Source organism: Nyctibius grandis, chromosome 1 (assembly GCF_013368605.1).
Source record: "Nyctibius grandis isolate bNycGra1 chromosome 1, bNycGra1.pri, whole genome shotgun sequence".
Classification (NCBI taxonomy): Eukaryota; Metazoa; Chordata; class Aves; order Nyctibiiformes; family Nyctibiidae; genus Nyctibius; species Nyctibius grandis.
This window is the reverse complement of record NC_090658.1, coordinates 103654562-103670653: the sequence shown is the minus strand read 5'-3', so window position 1 is coordinate 103670653 and position 16092 is coordinate 103654562. Positions and strand designations below refer to the sequence as shown.

At 43.2% G+C, this 16092-nt stretch overlaps 1 protein-coding gene across 1 annotated transcript in view; it reads left to right on the top strand.

The window, feature by feature from the left end:
• The window catches only part of PRIM2 (DNA primase subunit 2), a 144282-nt gene that overhangs the window by 80878 nt on the left and 47312 nt on the right, over positions 1–16092 (top strand). The window contains exons 9-10 of the mRNA XM_068408980.1: positions 4396–4468; positions 5598–5783. Coding sequence (XP_068265081.1) covers positions 4396–4468; positions 5598–5783 — 259 coding nt within the window. The remainder of the gene's footprint in view (positions 1–4395; positions 4469–5597; positions 5784–16092) is intronic.

Genomic DNA, 16092 nt, shown 5'->3' with positions numbered 1-16092 from the left:
CCACCTCATTCATCAGTGGGCCTACATTGCCTCTAGTGTTGGCTTTACCTGCAATGTATTTGAAGAAGCCCTTTCTGTTGTCCTTGACCTCTCTTGCAAGGTTTAATTGCAAGGAGGCCTTAGCTTTCCTAGTTGCCTCCCTACATCCTCTGACAACAGACTTATATTCCTCCCAAGTGGCCAGCCCCTCCTTCCATGATCTGTACACCCTCTTCTTCCACTTGAGTTTGCCCAGCAGTTTCCTGCTTAACCATGCAGGTCTCCTGGTACCCTTCCTTGACTTCCTACCTGCTGGGATGCTCTGATCTTGAGCTCGGAAGAAGCAGTCCTTGAATGCTAACCAATTATCTTGGGCCCCCTTACCTTCTAGTACCCTGTCCCATGGGATTTCCCTTAGCAATTGCTTGAAAAGGCCAAAGTTGGCCCTCCTGAAGTGCAGGGTTGTGATTCTGCTAGCTATTCTGGTCCTGCTGCATGAGATCCTGAACTCTACTATCTCATGGTCGCTCCAACCAAGGCTGCCCTCAACCTTCACCTCTTCAACCAGACCCTCCTTATTAGTAAGGATAAGATCCAGCAGCGCTCCTCTCCTAGTTGGCTCATCCACCATTTGCATCAGAAAGTTATCATCAGTGCACTGGAGGAACCTCCTGGACTGAGGATGGCTGGCTGAGTAGGCCTCCCAGCAAATATCAGGGTAGTTGAAATCCCCCACAACAACCAGACCCTGTAATTGCGAGACTGCTCTCAGCTGCCTGTAGAAGGCCTCATCACCCTCCTCATCCTGATCCGGTGGCCTGTAATAGACACCCACAACAGTATCACCCCTGCCAGCCTGCCCCTTAATTCGCACCCACAAACTCTCAACTCGCTCCTGATCCGCCCCTGGACAGAACTCAATACATTCTAGCTGCTCACTCACATAAAGAGCAACTCCACCACCTCTTCTTAGTGGCCTGTCTTTCCTGAACAGGACATAGCCATCCATGACCACATTCCAGTCATGCGAGGCGTCCCACCAAGTCTCTGTGATTGCCACTAAATCATAGCCCCCCAACCGAACACGGATTTCCAACTCCTCCTGTTTATTCCCCATGCTGCGTGCATTGGTGTACAGGCATTTCAGGGAGCGAGCTGAGCACACTGATTTCACCCCAGGGGTATGGGGGGCCTCGTGGTCTACCTCAACACTAGAGCGTTGCCCCAGTGGTGCAAGCCCAGCTACTACCCCATCCCCCTTCGAATCTAGTTTAAAGCTCTCCGAATGAGCCCTGCTAATTCCTGTCCCAGAACCCTTTTGCCCCTACGACATAAACCTTTCCCATGTATTACCGTCACGCCTGGTGTCTTATAAAACCAGCCATTATCAAAGAACGCAAAGCCCTGCCTGTAGCACCAGTCTCGTAGCCAGGCATTAATAGAGAGAATCCTACTATTCCATCCCACGTCATCGCCTGAAAATGGAAGGAGGGAGGAGAAAACAACTTGTGCCCCAGACTCTTTCACCAACTGTCCTAGGGCCTTGTAGTCTTTTCTTCAACCCCCTCAGACTAGGGGATGCAGCTTCTTCCCCACCTGTCTGGAAGATCAGCAGGGGGTAGTAGTCTGTGGCCTTCACCAGGTTGGGGAGTTGCCTGGTGATATCCCTGATTCGGGCTCCAGGCAGGCTGCAGACCTCTCTGTGATGGGGGTCAGCTCTGCATATTGGGCCCTCAGATCCCTTTAGGAAGGAGTCTCCAACCACTAAAACTCTTCTCTTCTTCCTTGTGGAGGAGGTAGCTATACACCTGTCAGATTTTTCTGACTGTGGTGGGACCTCTGATATAGGTTGCCTCTCCACCACATCCCCATTGGACTGGCTGTATTCCACTAGGACTTCATATCTATTGCTCAGAGGCACCTGTGGAGGCAAAGTAGGCAAGGAGGGCACTCGCCTTTTGCCACAGCCATAGACTTGCCTCCACTCACTCCTCTCCTCTAGGTTATTGTTTTCCACCTGAGAGGGGCAGAGTACAGGGGTCCCTCGATCCTGGGAGCTCTCCGGCAGGTGCTCCCATTTTTGTTGCAGGGAAGGCAGAGCCTGGCTCCACCAGTCTATCTCCATTTCAGCCTCCCGAATGCTCCTAAGCCTTTCTACTTCGGCTTGAAGCCTTTCAACCTGGCTTTGCAGCTATGCCGCTCGGCCGAGCAGATCATCTACCTGCTCACAGCGCACGCAGCCCCCTGACACCACAGAGACGCTGTAGCATTCCCTGCAGCCTGCGACCTGCACCATTGCCTCCTTCTGTGGGAACTCTGTCTGGGTTCCCACATCCATTTTGGTCTTCTTCCGCCGGGTAGATACCATTGTTCTTTCACTGAGCTGGGAAATACCTGTTGGTGACACCCCTGGTTCACAGCTCTTTGGCACCTTCCTCGCCTTGTGCACTGGGAGGGAGTCAGTGCCCTCCCCAACGAGCTGCAAACGACTGCAGCCTCTCCTGCCCTGGGACACACCCAGTCACTGCTGACTCACACAGTCACTGTGTGAGTGACTGTGTGAGTGACTGTTTTGACACTCTCTCTTGTAACATCCTCATCAACAACTGGTGAATTATGGGCTAGGTAAATGGACAGTGAGATGGACTAAAAACTGGCTGAAGTGCTGTGCTCAAAGGTTTGTGATCAGAGGCATTAAGACCAGCTGGAGGTCAATCACTAGTGGAGTACCTCAGGGATCGATACTGGGTCCGATATTGTTTAGCTGCTTCTTTAATGTCCTAGGTGATGGAGCAGAGTGCAAACTCAGCATGTCTCAGATGATACAAAACTGGGAGGAATGATTTACACCAGATGTGTGCTACCTTTCAGGTAGACTCGGACAGGCTGGAGAAATGGGCTGACGGGAACCCTATGAAGTTCAACAAAGGGAAATACCAAGCTCTGTATCTGGGGAGGAATAATGCCATGTACCAGTATAGGCTGAGGGCTGAACAGCTGTGAAACAGGGTTGCAGAAGAGGACCCTGGGATCCTGGTGGACAACAAGCTGACTATGAGCCACCAGTGTACCTTTGAAGCAAAGAAAGCTAATGGGCAGCATTAGGACGAGTACTCCCAGCAGGTCGAGGGAGGTGATCTTTCCCCTCTGCTCAGCACTAGGGTCATGGTTTCAGCTGGATGGAGTTAGTTTTCTTCCTAGTAGTTGGTATAGTACTGGTTTTAGAATTAGTATGAGAATAATGTTGATAACACACTGATGTTTTAATTCATCCTAAGCATCAAGTCAAGGACTTTTCAGCTTCTTGTGCCTTGCCAGCAAGAAGGCTGGAGGTGCACAAGAAGGTGGGAGGTGGCACAGCTAGGACAACTGACCCAGACTAGCCAAAGGGATATTCCATACCATGTGACATCGTCCTTAGCATGTAAACTGGGGGGAGTTGGCCGAGAGGCAGCAATTCCTGCTTGGGCATGGGCTGGGCATCAGTCAGCATGTAGTGAGCAATTGCATTGTGCATCACTTGCTTTATATAATCTATTATTATTATTATATCTTCCTTTTCTGTCCTGTTAAACTGTCTTTTATCTCAACCCACAAGTTTTACCTTTTTTTTCTCTGAATTCTCTCCCCCATCCCACTGTGGGAGGAAGTGAGCAAACGGCTGTGTGGTGTTTAGCTGCCTGCTGGGTTAAACCACAACTGGTAAGACCACATCTGGAGGGCTGTGTCCAGTCCTGGGCTCCCCAGTACATAGGAGGAGAGGCTAAGGGAGCTGAGGTTGTTCAGCCTGGAGGAGATAAATTTCAGGAGCGTGTGTGTGAATCTTGCCAGCACATATAAATAGGTGTTTGATACGGAGGAGTAAAGAAGACAGAGTGAGACTCTTCTCAGTGGTACCCAGTGATAGTCCAGGAGGCGATGGGCACAAACTGATCTACAGGAAATTCCACTTAAACATAAGAAAACACTATTTTACTGCCAGGGTGGTCAAACACTGGAAGAGGTTGCTCAGACATTATTGAGTCTCTGTCCTGGGAGATGCTCAACGCCTAGCCTGATGAGGTGCTAAGCAACTTGCTGTAGTTAACTCTGTTTCAAGCAGGGGGTAGGACGAGATGATCTTCAAAGGTCTCTCTCAACCTCAACGTAGCATGATCCTGTGATCTGAATTCTGACCGCTCACCACTCCTTTCAGATAAAGGGAGGGAGGGTTTCTTTACCATGTTGACTCTAATCTTGGTTTTATAAATCTTAATTACTTACATAACTGTCCAATACTGTTTTCTTGGTTTTGCCTTATATAAAATGTTTGCAGGCCTTAATTGGGAAAATAATTTCTTTCTAAATTTGTAAACTTAAAAAAAAATTGTTTTGAACAGTTTTAAACTATGCTGTACTCTTTGCTTTGTTTTTCAGCCATTCTTATGTTGGTCCAGATTACAGCGTGCAAAAGAACACTGGAAAAATTTCTCTAGAACAGATTGATGCTGTAAGTCCTCTGTTTTTATTGAGTTACATTGTATGTTGATATGTAACTTTTTAAATTCAAGTACTCTATATACAGACAACATATAAAGCCTTTATCTTTTTTTCACTCATATTTGCTCTGTAACTCTTGAGAACTACTTGAATGAAATTGTGATAAGGTTTAAAATGGAGCAGAACTAACTGAAAATGCATCTAATCGTGTTTTAGACTGGAACTATAATGAATTGCTCAATTTGCTGCTTAATTTTGTGTACTTTCACAAATACCTGACATAATTATAAACAGTTTAACAAAAATTTCTTATTTAACAATTTTGAAATTCATGATGTTTAGTTTATGATTATTGTGTTGCAATATTAGTCTTTTCAATGCTCTTTTTTGGACTTTTGACTTACACAAGGGTTTTTCAAAACAAGGAAGTAAATAAAATGGATTGTAAACCCACATCAATGGTGCAGAGACAACTAAAAACACATTACAACTCCTTTATCTGAACTTCAGAAATCGTTTGTTTTCAGTGTCCATCTTAACCATGACAGTGTTCCTTTGGTAGAGAATTCCATGGCATGACTTAGATGTTAAAAATAAAAATGCAAAGCCCCAGTAACTTGAATGTTACATTTTTTTTCTCTGAGATCTTGCTTTATGAGAAATAGCATTCTTCAGGGAAAAAGCCTGCAGGTCAGTTGCAATGGATTTTACTCCTGCTTGCGTTTTTTCAAAGATGTTTAAAAAACCCATCCCTTCCCCCAACTCCCAAAAACTCTTAACAAAGGTCACCTTGCCATTCCAGAAGCTAAAATAAGGAAGAAGCAAGAAACATTGTAATCGAAGTGTGGATATATTTTTCCTGACAGCAATTAGACCTGTGTTACTTTGTAGCTGAAGATAGTCTGATACTACCACCTGTATTACTCTGTCCTTTGGATTTTTTTTCCTGAGATGGTTATTGGATTTGGTGGCTGACAGACACACTTGTGTTATCACCAGCCCCAAGGCACTCTGCACACGCCTATTGTTTCTTCCAGCCATTGACATTTTCAAGTGGAGCTAATTAATTATCACAATAAGCATATATCCTACAAATTAAATGATCAGTATGCCTTAAACACAAATTTTTCTCTTGACAGCTTTCTGTGAAATCATTCCCTCTTTGCATGCGCCAGTTGCACAAAGCCCTACGTGATAACCATCATCTCCGTCACGGTGGCCGTATGCAATACGGACTGTTCTTAAAAGGCATCGGCCTGACTCTCGAACAGGCACTGGAATTTTGGAAGAAAGAATTCATCAGAGGAAAAGTGGATGCAGACAAGGTAATTCAACAAAGGAAAAATATCTAAATATGTGAATGTGAGGGTGTAGTTAATGTGTGCATTATGCTACATATTTGAATGGATGCTTGTTAAAGTAGGTAATTAGCACATATACAGTCTAAGAATAAAAGAAGAAACTGGAGGTAAAACAGAATAATCAAGGAAATAGTGATAAAATGCGGTTCAGTGCAATGGGCGGTATTATTGCCATATTAGTCATTGGCCCAATATTTTTGACAGTATCGTGAGTGAGGAAAGTGTAACACACATGTGCTGTCTCTTTGAGAGAATGAAAAATGTATGCTAATTTTTGGAGATTTGTCACCTGCTCCTTACCTTGAACAGCCTCCTTGAATCAAGGAGGCTTCCTCTCTCATCTGTCTCTGCCTGGCCTGTGGTATGCGTTAGAGCAGATGTTTCAGACCTTGTGCCAGTTTTGCTTGGACAGTAATACTTTGCATTTAATATTGTGAGATCTCAGTTTTCCAGAGTACTGTGAAGTGTTTTGCAGTGTTAGGTAGACAATGTTTTGTTAGCTTAGGTTCTTTGGGACATGGCTATTTATACAAGATACGGGGCTAAAAATAATGCTGGCTACAATGAATTACTGTACATATGTCTCTTTCAAGTCGTGGAAGATAGATCAACGATGTGCAGATTTTCTGGGAATGGGAAAGGGATTTGAAGTTGTGATTTGAATGAGTACCTAAACCTCTGTGAGTCTAGCTCCTTAAATAGGATATGATTTAAGAGGAGATATGTATTTTGTTAAAAAAGAAATCCAAAATGCATTCCTTTACAAAGGTTTCAAGAAAGGATTTGAAGGGAGATAATAATCTAAATTTTGCAGTTGAATGCCAATTAATTACTAGTCAAATTCCGGAAAATACAGACTTTTCAGCTGCGATTTCCTGTGCTTAAAGGAAATTCAAAGAATAAAAACAACCTATCAGAAACAATAACAGTGTAAATATATACATTTATGATTTCTGTTTAAAAAAAATATTGTGTGAGCAGGTCTGATTCCACCTACTTGTACTTTGACCCTAGGTGTACGCACATGTATGAGGACATGTATGCATCTTGGATCGTGTTTTCAGTCTCAGGGTTATGACTTTCTGCTATGCATCTCTCTTGATAGGCCCTAGAAATAAGTGAAATCTTTTGATCCTTTGTTGAGCTTTGAAAGTTAGAAAGCATATTGTGAATGAAGCAAAGGGTTGTAGTTACTGCATTTTCCACAAGCAGGCTGCTACTTCCATGTAATTTTCATGCTTCTCAAGTTCTAGATAACCAACTTCAGACTGGGGAAAAAAAAAAGCTGATTTTTCACACCTGTAACTGAAGTCAGCCTGTGTTTTTCCACAGTAAAATGTCATATAATGTTTAATGTCCTGAAAAAATGAAGATTAATACAATTCTTATTGGTGCTTTCTTCTTTTGACAATTTTGTTTTCTGACACTCATGCCATTGTTCCTTTCCTGTAGAGTGGAGATAATTACACTGTTTTGTCTTACCAGAGCATTGTGAAGATGCATGCATGATACTTGCTAAAGACTAAGGTTTATTATTGTTGTTCAGATGATAGGATCAACTGTCAAATCATGGTAGATGTGTTACTTCTGGCTGAATGGTTATGCCAGTTCGCTTCATAACCTGAGTGTTATTTTAAGGCTTTTTTTTTTTTTTTTTTTTTTCTGTAAAAAGTAATCTTACTCTGAACAGATATTAGTTCCCATAGATTCTTTCACATCCTGTTCTTGTTGCTTAAAAAATAACTCCCCCTGCCCCAAAAAAGAGGAAAGTAACACCAGTATGCTTTTAAAATACTTGAAACAAGAAAGGAGTAAGATGAATCAAGATGAATTAAATAATTACAGTACCGTTGTAAAAATGCTCTGGTAGTTGAAAATAAAATCCTCTTATAGCAGAGGTCATTACTTGTCTGTTACTGTTTTCAGATCTATTTGTATGATGAGTTTGTGAATGTGAAATCAGAGACTTAAGGATGATGCGTTGTTTAGAACAAAGGAAAGAATGAAAGCTGGATCAATTTTTTTAAGGCATTATTCAGTTACTTCTTTAGCTAATGACCTGGAATCGAGGTTTTGATACAAATGGATTACTTTAAGGCAACCCATCACTTTCTGCTTTCTTTTGCTACATATATAATTGTAGCAAAAAAAATAAAGGTATATATTCTTTTTCTTAGCAGTATTTGCACGGTGGTACAAAATGCTCGCTTTTAGTACTCTGATTATATACCACTTTATACAGGAGAGACAGTTGCTAGTTGTGCACTTCTATGTTGAAAAGTATTTACTTTGATATTGCACTGTTTTTTGTTGTTGTTGCATGGGCCCTGATGGGATGCACCCGCGGGTGCTGAGGGAGCTGGCAGAAGTCATTGCTAGGCCACTCTCCATCATCTTTGCTAAGTTGTGGGCAACGGGAGAGGTGCCTGAGGACTGGAGGAAAGCGAATGTCACTCCAGTCTTCAAAAAGGGCAAGAAGGAGAACCCGGGTAACTATAGACCAGTCAGCCTCACCTCCATCCCCGGAAAGGTGATGGAACAACTTGTTCTTGGTGCTGTCTCTAGGCACATCAAGGATAGGGGGATCATTAGGGGCACTCAGCATGGCTTCACCAAGGGGAAGTCATGCTCAACCAACTTGATAGCCTTTTATGAGGACATAACCCGGTGGATAGATGATGGTAAAGCTGTGGATGTGGTCTATCTCGATTTCAGTAAAGCGTTTGACACGGTCTCCCACAGCATCCTCGCAGCTAAACTGAGGAAGTGTGGTCTGGATGATCGGGTAGTGAGGTGGATTGTGAACTGGCTGAAGGAAAGAAGCCAGAGAGTGGTGGTCAATGGGACAGAGTCCAGTTGGAGGTCTGTGTCTAGCGGAGTCCCTCAAGGGTCGGTACTGGGACCAGTTCTATTCAATATATTCATTAATGACTTGGATGAGGGATTAGAGTGCACTGTCAGCAAGTTCGCTGATGACACAAAACTGGGAGGAGTGGCTGACACACCGGAAGGCTGCGCAGCCATTCAGAGAGACGTGGACAGGCTGGAGAGTTGGGCGGGGCGTAATTTAATGAAATATAATAAGGGCAAGTGTAGAGTCCTGCATCTGGGCAAGAACAACGCCATGTACCAGTACAAGTTGGGGGCAGACCTGTTGGAGAGCAGCGTAGGGGAAAGGGAGCTGGGGGTCCTAGTGGACAACAGGATGACCATGAGCCAGCAGTGTGCCCTTGTGGCCAAGAAGGCCAATGGCATCCTGGGATGTATTAGAAGGGGTGTGGTTAGCAGGTCAAGAGAGGTTCTCCTTCCCCTCTACTCTGCCCTGGTGAGGCCGCATCTGGAATATTGTGTCCAGTTCTGGGCCCCTCAGTTCAAGAAGGACAGGGAACTGCTAGAGAGAGTGCAGCGCAGAGCCACGAAGATGATTAAGGGAGTGGAACATCTCCCTTACGAGGAGAGGCTGAGGGAGCTGGGTCTCTTTAGCTTAGAGAAGAGGAGACTGAGGGGTGACCTCATTAATGTTTTTAAATATGTAAAGGGCAAGTGTCATGAGGATGGAGCCAGGCTCTTGTCAGTGACATCCCTTGACAGGACAAGGGGCAATGGGTGCAAGCTGGAACACAGGAGGTTCCACTTAAATATGAGGAAAAACTTCTTTACGGTGAGGGTGACCGAGCACTGGAACAGGCTGCCCAGAGAGGTTGTGGAGTCTCCTTCTCTGGAGACCTTCAAAACCCGCCTGGACGCGTTCCTGTGTGATATGGTCTAGGCAATCCTGCTCCGGCAGGGGGATTGGACTAGATGATCTTTCGAGGTCCCTTCCAATCCCTAACATTCTGTGATTCTGTGATTCTGTGAAGTGCATCTGAAAATCGTGCAAGGGTTTGTTCGTATGTTTGTTTGTTTAACAAATCTCCAAAACTTAAGCATTACTGTTTTTACAAAATTATCATGATGACAGGACAGCTTTCTTGTCCTTCTGACTTCTTATTGAGAATGAGACATAGCTCTTTAGCCTCTGTGTTCACAGACTCTTTCCTCGAGTATGTGGTGGCCTTCAGGCTACTGAAGCCTCTTATTCTTCCCAACTTAATTGTCCCCATCATCTTACTGCAGTTTCATATGGCTTGTGGTTTTCTGTAGCAGTTAATCACAAGCGGCAATGAGCAGGTTGTTTTCTAGTTGTCAGAGGTTCCCGTCTGAGGTATGACCCTTCATCCAGTCCAACTGGCAGCCGGACACTAGCGGTGTTCCCCAGGGCTCAGTTCTGGGGCCCGTGCTGTTCAATATATTTATAGATGATCTAGACGTAGGGATTGAGTGCACCCTCAGCAAATTTGCAGATGACACCAAGCTGTGTGGGAGTGTCGATCTGCTGGAGGGTAGGAAGGCCCTACAGAGGGATCTGGACAGGTTAGATAGATGGGCCGAGACCAACGACATGGGGTTCAACAAGAACAAGTGCCGGGTCTTACACTTCGGCCACAACAACCCCATGCAGCGTTACAGGCTGGGGGAAGAGTGGTTAGAAAGCGGCCCGGTGGAAAGAGACCTGGGGGTGCTGATCGACAGCCGGCTAAACATGAGCCAGCAGTGTGCCCAGGTGGCCAAGAAGGCCAATGGCAACCTGGCCTCTATTAGGAATAGTGTAGCCAGCCGGTCTAGGGAAGTGATCGTCCCTCTGTCTCTGTACTCTGCACTGGTGAGGCCACATCTTCAGTATTGTGTTCAGTTCTGGGCCCCGCACTTCAAGAAAGATGTTGAGGTGTTGGAGCGAGTCCAGAGGAGGGCGAGCAAGCTGGTGAAGGGTCTGGAGGGTCTGACCTACAAGGAACGGCTGAGTGAGCTGGGGTTGTTTAGCCTGGAGAAGAGGAGGCTCAGAGGTGACCTTATTGCAGTCTACAACTACCTGAAGGGAGGTTGTAGTGAAGTGGGAGTTGGCCTCTTCTCCCGGGCAACTAGCGATAGGACAAAAGGGCACAGCCTCAAGCTTCGCCAGGGGAGGTTCAGGTTGGACATCAGGAAGAATTTCTTTACAGAAAGGGTTATTAGACATTGGAATGGGCTGCCCAGGGAGGTGATGGAGTCACCATCTCTGGATGTGTTTAAGAAAAGACTGGACATGGCACTTAGTGCCATGGTCTAGTTGACATGGTGTCAGGGCAACGGTTGGACTCGATGATCGCAGAGGTCTCTTCCAACCTGATTGATTCTGTTCTGTGAGTCTGTTCTGTGATCCCTTCCCACTAGTGAAGGCCCTTATGACAGATGTTTTCCTGGAAGAAGGAAGAGGAAAGTTTACTCAGACTTAACCTTGCTCAGGGTCTGTGATTGGTGAAGAAGCAAAACCTTCACAGTGAAGCTTTTGAGCTTCAGTTGGCTATTAATATATTCTAGATGTTTCTTCCACACATGATGATCATGTATGAAACTGAGGACAGACAACTTGCCAGCCATATACTGCATCAGTATGCAAAGAATATGTCTCCTACTCTGTTAAGAAGTGTTGAAACTTTGGGAAGAAGATGCATCCCAATGAGATTGTTCAAGGGATTTGATTTTCCTGGCTGTTGCATTTCTTTTCCAGCTGATCTTGGGAGGTCCTTGAATCTGGATTCAGGAGTGAGGCTTTACCTTGACTGCAAACAGCTGGTAGTGAATGTTTCTACGAGGGCCAACCTGAAATTCCATGAGGGGGAGCTTGGAGTAGAGACCCCTGAGGTCCTTTCTAACCTGAATTATTCTGTGATTCTGCATACAGGTCTGAGTACTGGTACATTTTTGTGAGGGCCAGCCACTAGAGGGAGACAAGATCATAAGGAATAAATAAATATAGCATATAGATTAAAATTAGATTACAATTATATTATTAAAAAACTGCATGTATTTAAATGAAAATGGAAATAGGCACTTGATAATCTGCAGGGCAGTGCTTTTAAGCACGCATAAATATCCCCAGTGCAATTTATAATGCATGGATGATGTGGTGGTTCTTTAAAACAACCTCCATTCCTTAAATCCCCAGGAATATTTTCTTTATCAGTCAGTTGGTTACATTTGGTTTTGGTATTTTACATTCTCATTTGTTTGAGATTTGGGGGTTGATTTGCAGCTAGATTCTTTTTTTACTTGCCCCCTTTATATTGTGTAATTGTGCCTGCTGTTTTGGGAATGTATTTTGATTCGTAAATTCGAAAAGGATCTTTATCCTGTCACATTTTAAATTATAATTCTTGTATTGAATGTAATTTGCTACTTTTGTTCTTGAATTATTTAAAGTTTACAAATCTGCAGCCTAGAGTGACATGTTGAACAGCAAGCCACAATATTTAACATCTAACAGATGAGATAAGGATATAAATATAATTGAAATTCCTCTATACAGATTAAAATCTGATCTTTTTTTAATTGTACATCAGTAGTACTGTAATGCAAATAGGTGGCCAGGCTTGAATTCTCCTGAGATGTATAAAGGTTACAATAGAACTTTAAGAAAATGTTTGCTCTCTTCTAGGATATAAAAAAATGTAATAAAAGTGCAGCATATATTACCTGTAAAATCTTATCCCCCTGAATTCTGTTAAGTGGAAGAGTATGTCATGGTAACAAACTGTTAATACAGTTAAGCATATTGCCTTTGCTTTCATTGGTTATCAGGGGACTAGATAGTCAAGTTCTTGATTAAATTGTATTTTTGTGTTAAACTTATCATAAAATGAAATAGAATTCTTTTTTCCTTCCACCAGTGACTGTAAAAATTAGCTTCAGTAGAAGCACTTACTATCTGTATTTCTCTTTCATTATTTGGAAATTATAATTTCATACTGTAGTTGTAGTGAGGTAGAACAAGGGAATTTTAAAGATTTTGAGTGAATCATTTTTATTCTGTATTGACAAAATGACATTCTATTCATAACATTATTATGTGTTGAGTGGCTATGCTTACCTAGTATAACTGAGCACAAAGAAAGTTTTTGATATGATATGTTTCCAAATGTTTTTTTGTATTCTACAAACAAAGTTAGCTCTTGAAATTGCTTTAATAGCAGGCTAAAAGTGATTTAATTGTCAGAAGAAACACGAAAATGCATTTTCATTTACATGACTCATTTTGATTCCCAAACTTACTATTGAATTTACGTTAAACCTTTTCTTTAAATGCAAGTTTGAAGAAAAAAAAAGAGTAATGTGCAATTGTTATGGGAGTTTCAAGACAGTAGGTAGTCCAAGTGCATTCTAGGCATGTAGGCTTGAAGTAAAAATTAATATTTAATTTGAATTTCAACCCCAAAGGCTAAAGAAAAGGACTTTCAGATTTCACTATTCCCAAGTTCTTTTGTGTGGTCTTGGTTTGGGGTTTGGTTTGGGTTTGTTTTTTTTTTTTTAATTTGTATAGTCCTTTGTGGCATTCCTCTGAACAGCCGGGTCTATGATATCAGAGTATTTGTGCAAAACTCTGAAGTGACTCAACCAAGATGCCGGTTGTTAGGAGCTGAGCAGCCTTTGCCCCAGTGATACGCTGAACACCAAGTTAAAAATGTCCATGGTCTGAACTCATGTTAGTTGTGTTACTTTGGAGAAATCAGCTTTATGGCAGTGAATCAATCATCAGGAGATCTACTCCTTTCATATCCTTAATATTTTTTTTGTGTATAAATTGAAGCCTGGAGGTTAACAGGTGCACTGTTCAAATGGGACATAACTGTTGTTGAAGGTGATATTCATGTGAAGAGAGATGGCTGCTGAGATTGATTAGCTGGTGCGATCTTGTCTGAAGAGGATAGTCTGGGGTTTGTTTTATATTCTAATAATATGCAGAAGAGGTGTTTTGAGTGAATTTGTTTTATAGTCAGAATTTATACAACTAGGCATGAGCATTAAAAGCATGACTTGAAGCTGTAAATGCATGGATTGCTGTTGTTGCATGTGAGTCAAGCTGAATTAGTACAGCTTTCTTGTTAGTTCTAGCTGGAAAAAGATTTTATTTTATTTCTTTTGGCTGCGGTAATTTGCTAATAAGAAGCAGTGAGGAGTTGGACTCAAATAACTGAAATTCCTGAGGAGTTCATGATGTGGACAGCTATTATTCTTCCCTATTTGGTTCCATATGAATGGTTAGAGCTGAGTGTGAAATCTAGAAATTTCTTGCAAAACTTTTCTGGTCTGGCCACAGAGTTCAGTCCAAGTAATCATAATATCTTCTTTAGCTGAATGGAAATAAGATTCAATTGCCTTTAAAATTGGGTTATTTTTGACATTAAGTGTATTGCAGTATGTATGTTAAGTCTATGCAAGATTCTTGCTATCATATATTATAATTTTTAAATTAAAGTTGTGTTTTATAGATGGGAATTTGTCTTTCGTGTCCTTCGTATCCTGAGTGCATTCATTTATGCTTGCTAGCATTCTGTTGCCTTCTCTTGTAGAGCACTTCAGAATTTTGAAACACTCAGATGAGTACTGTCAGCATATTGCTAACATACTGATCTGCGTGGTTTGATTTCTTCAATTTGTTTTGTATACCTATTGACCAAAGCGGTAGGAAAGAGATCTGTAATGGATTCTGGAAGTGAGAGGACTGAGAAAGCACACTCGCAGGGGTTGCATTTGATTGTATTCCAAGAAGTATGGTGCTTAGGGACCTGGTTTAGTGGTGGACTTGTCAGTGTTAGGTTTACAGTTGGACTCGATGATCTTAAAGGTCTTTTCCAACCAAAATTATTCTATGATTCTATCTATGATTCTATGATCAAATGTGAATAACTTCTTGCAGAGTCCTGTTAAATTCTGCTAAGTTATAGGAAGGAGCTGCAATAAGATTCCTCACTGACTGTATCAAATGTAGAGAATATTAGCAATGCTTGTAAACATATAACCCTGGCCTGTGGCTAGAGGGAAGTCACTGTCAGCTTTGTCAGCATTACTTCTGTTTAGTGTTGTGGACACAATCATTCTGTGTGAGGCCACACCTCGAATACTGTGTTTAGTTTTGGGCCCCTCACTACAAGAAAGACATTGAGGTTCTGGGGTGAGTCCAAAGAATGGCAAAGAAGCTGGTGAAGGGTCTAGAGGGCAAGTATTATGAGGAGCAGCTGAGGGAACTGGGATTGTTTAGCCTGGAGAAAAGGAGGCCAAGGGAAGACCTTATCGCTCTCTACAACTATCTGAAAGGAGGTTGTAACGAGGAGGGTGTTGGTCTCTTCTCACACATAACAAGAGACAGAATGAGAGGAAATGGCCTCAAGTTGCACCAGGGGAGGTTTAGGTTGAATATAAGGAAAAATTTCTTCACGGAAAATGTTATCACAGAATCACAGAATGTTAGGGATTGGAAGGGACCTCGAAAGATCATCTAGTCCAATCCCCCTGCCGGAGCAGGATTCCCTAGATCATATCACACAGGAACGCGTCCAGGCGGGTTTTGAATGTCTCCAGAGAAGGAGACTCCACAACCTCTCTGGGCAGCCTGTTCCAGTGTTCAGTCACCCTCACCGTAAAGAAGTTTTTCCTCATATTTATGTGGAACCTCCTGTGTTCCAGCTTGCACCCATTGCCCCTTGTCCTGTCAAGGGATGTCACTGAGAAGAGCCTGGCTCCATCCTCATGACACTTGCCCTTTACATATTTATAAACATTAATGAGGTCACCCCTCAGTCTCTTCTTCTCTAAGCTAAAGAGACCCAGCTCCCTCAGCCTCTCCTCATAAGGGAGATGTTCCACCCCCTTAATCATCTTCGTGGCTCTGCGCTGGACTCTCTCTAGCAGTTCCCTGTCCTTCTTGAACTGAGGGGCCCAGAACTGGACACAATATTCCAGATGCGGCCTCACCAGGGCAGAGTAGAGGGGTAGGAGAACCTCTCTTGACCTGCTAACCACACCCCTTCTAATACACCCCAGGATGCCATTGGCCTTCTTGGCCACAAGGGCACACTGCTGGCTCATGGTCATCCTGTTGTCCACTAGGACCCCCAGCTCCCTTTCCCCTACGCTGCTCTCCAACAGGTCTGCCCCCAACTTGTACTGGTACCTGGGGTTGTTCTTGCCCAGATGCAGGACTCTACACTTGCCCTTATTATATTTCATTAAATTTCTCCCCGCCCAACTCTCCAGCCTGTCCAGGTCTCTCTGAATGGCTGCGCAGCCTTCCGGTGTGTCAGCCACTCCTCCCAGTTTTGTGTCATCAGCGAACTTGCTGACAGTGCACTCTATTCCCTCATCCAAGTCATTAATGAATATATTGAATAGTACTGGTCCCAGTACCGACCCTTGAGGG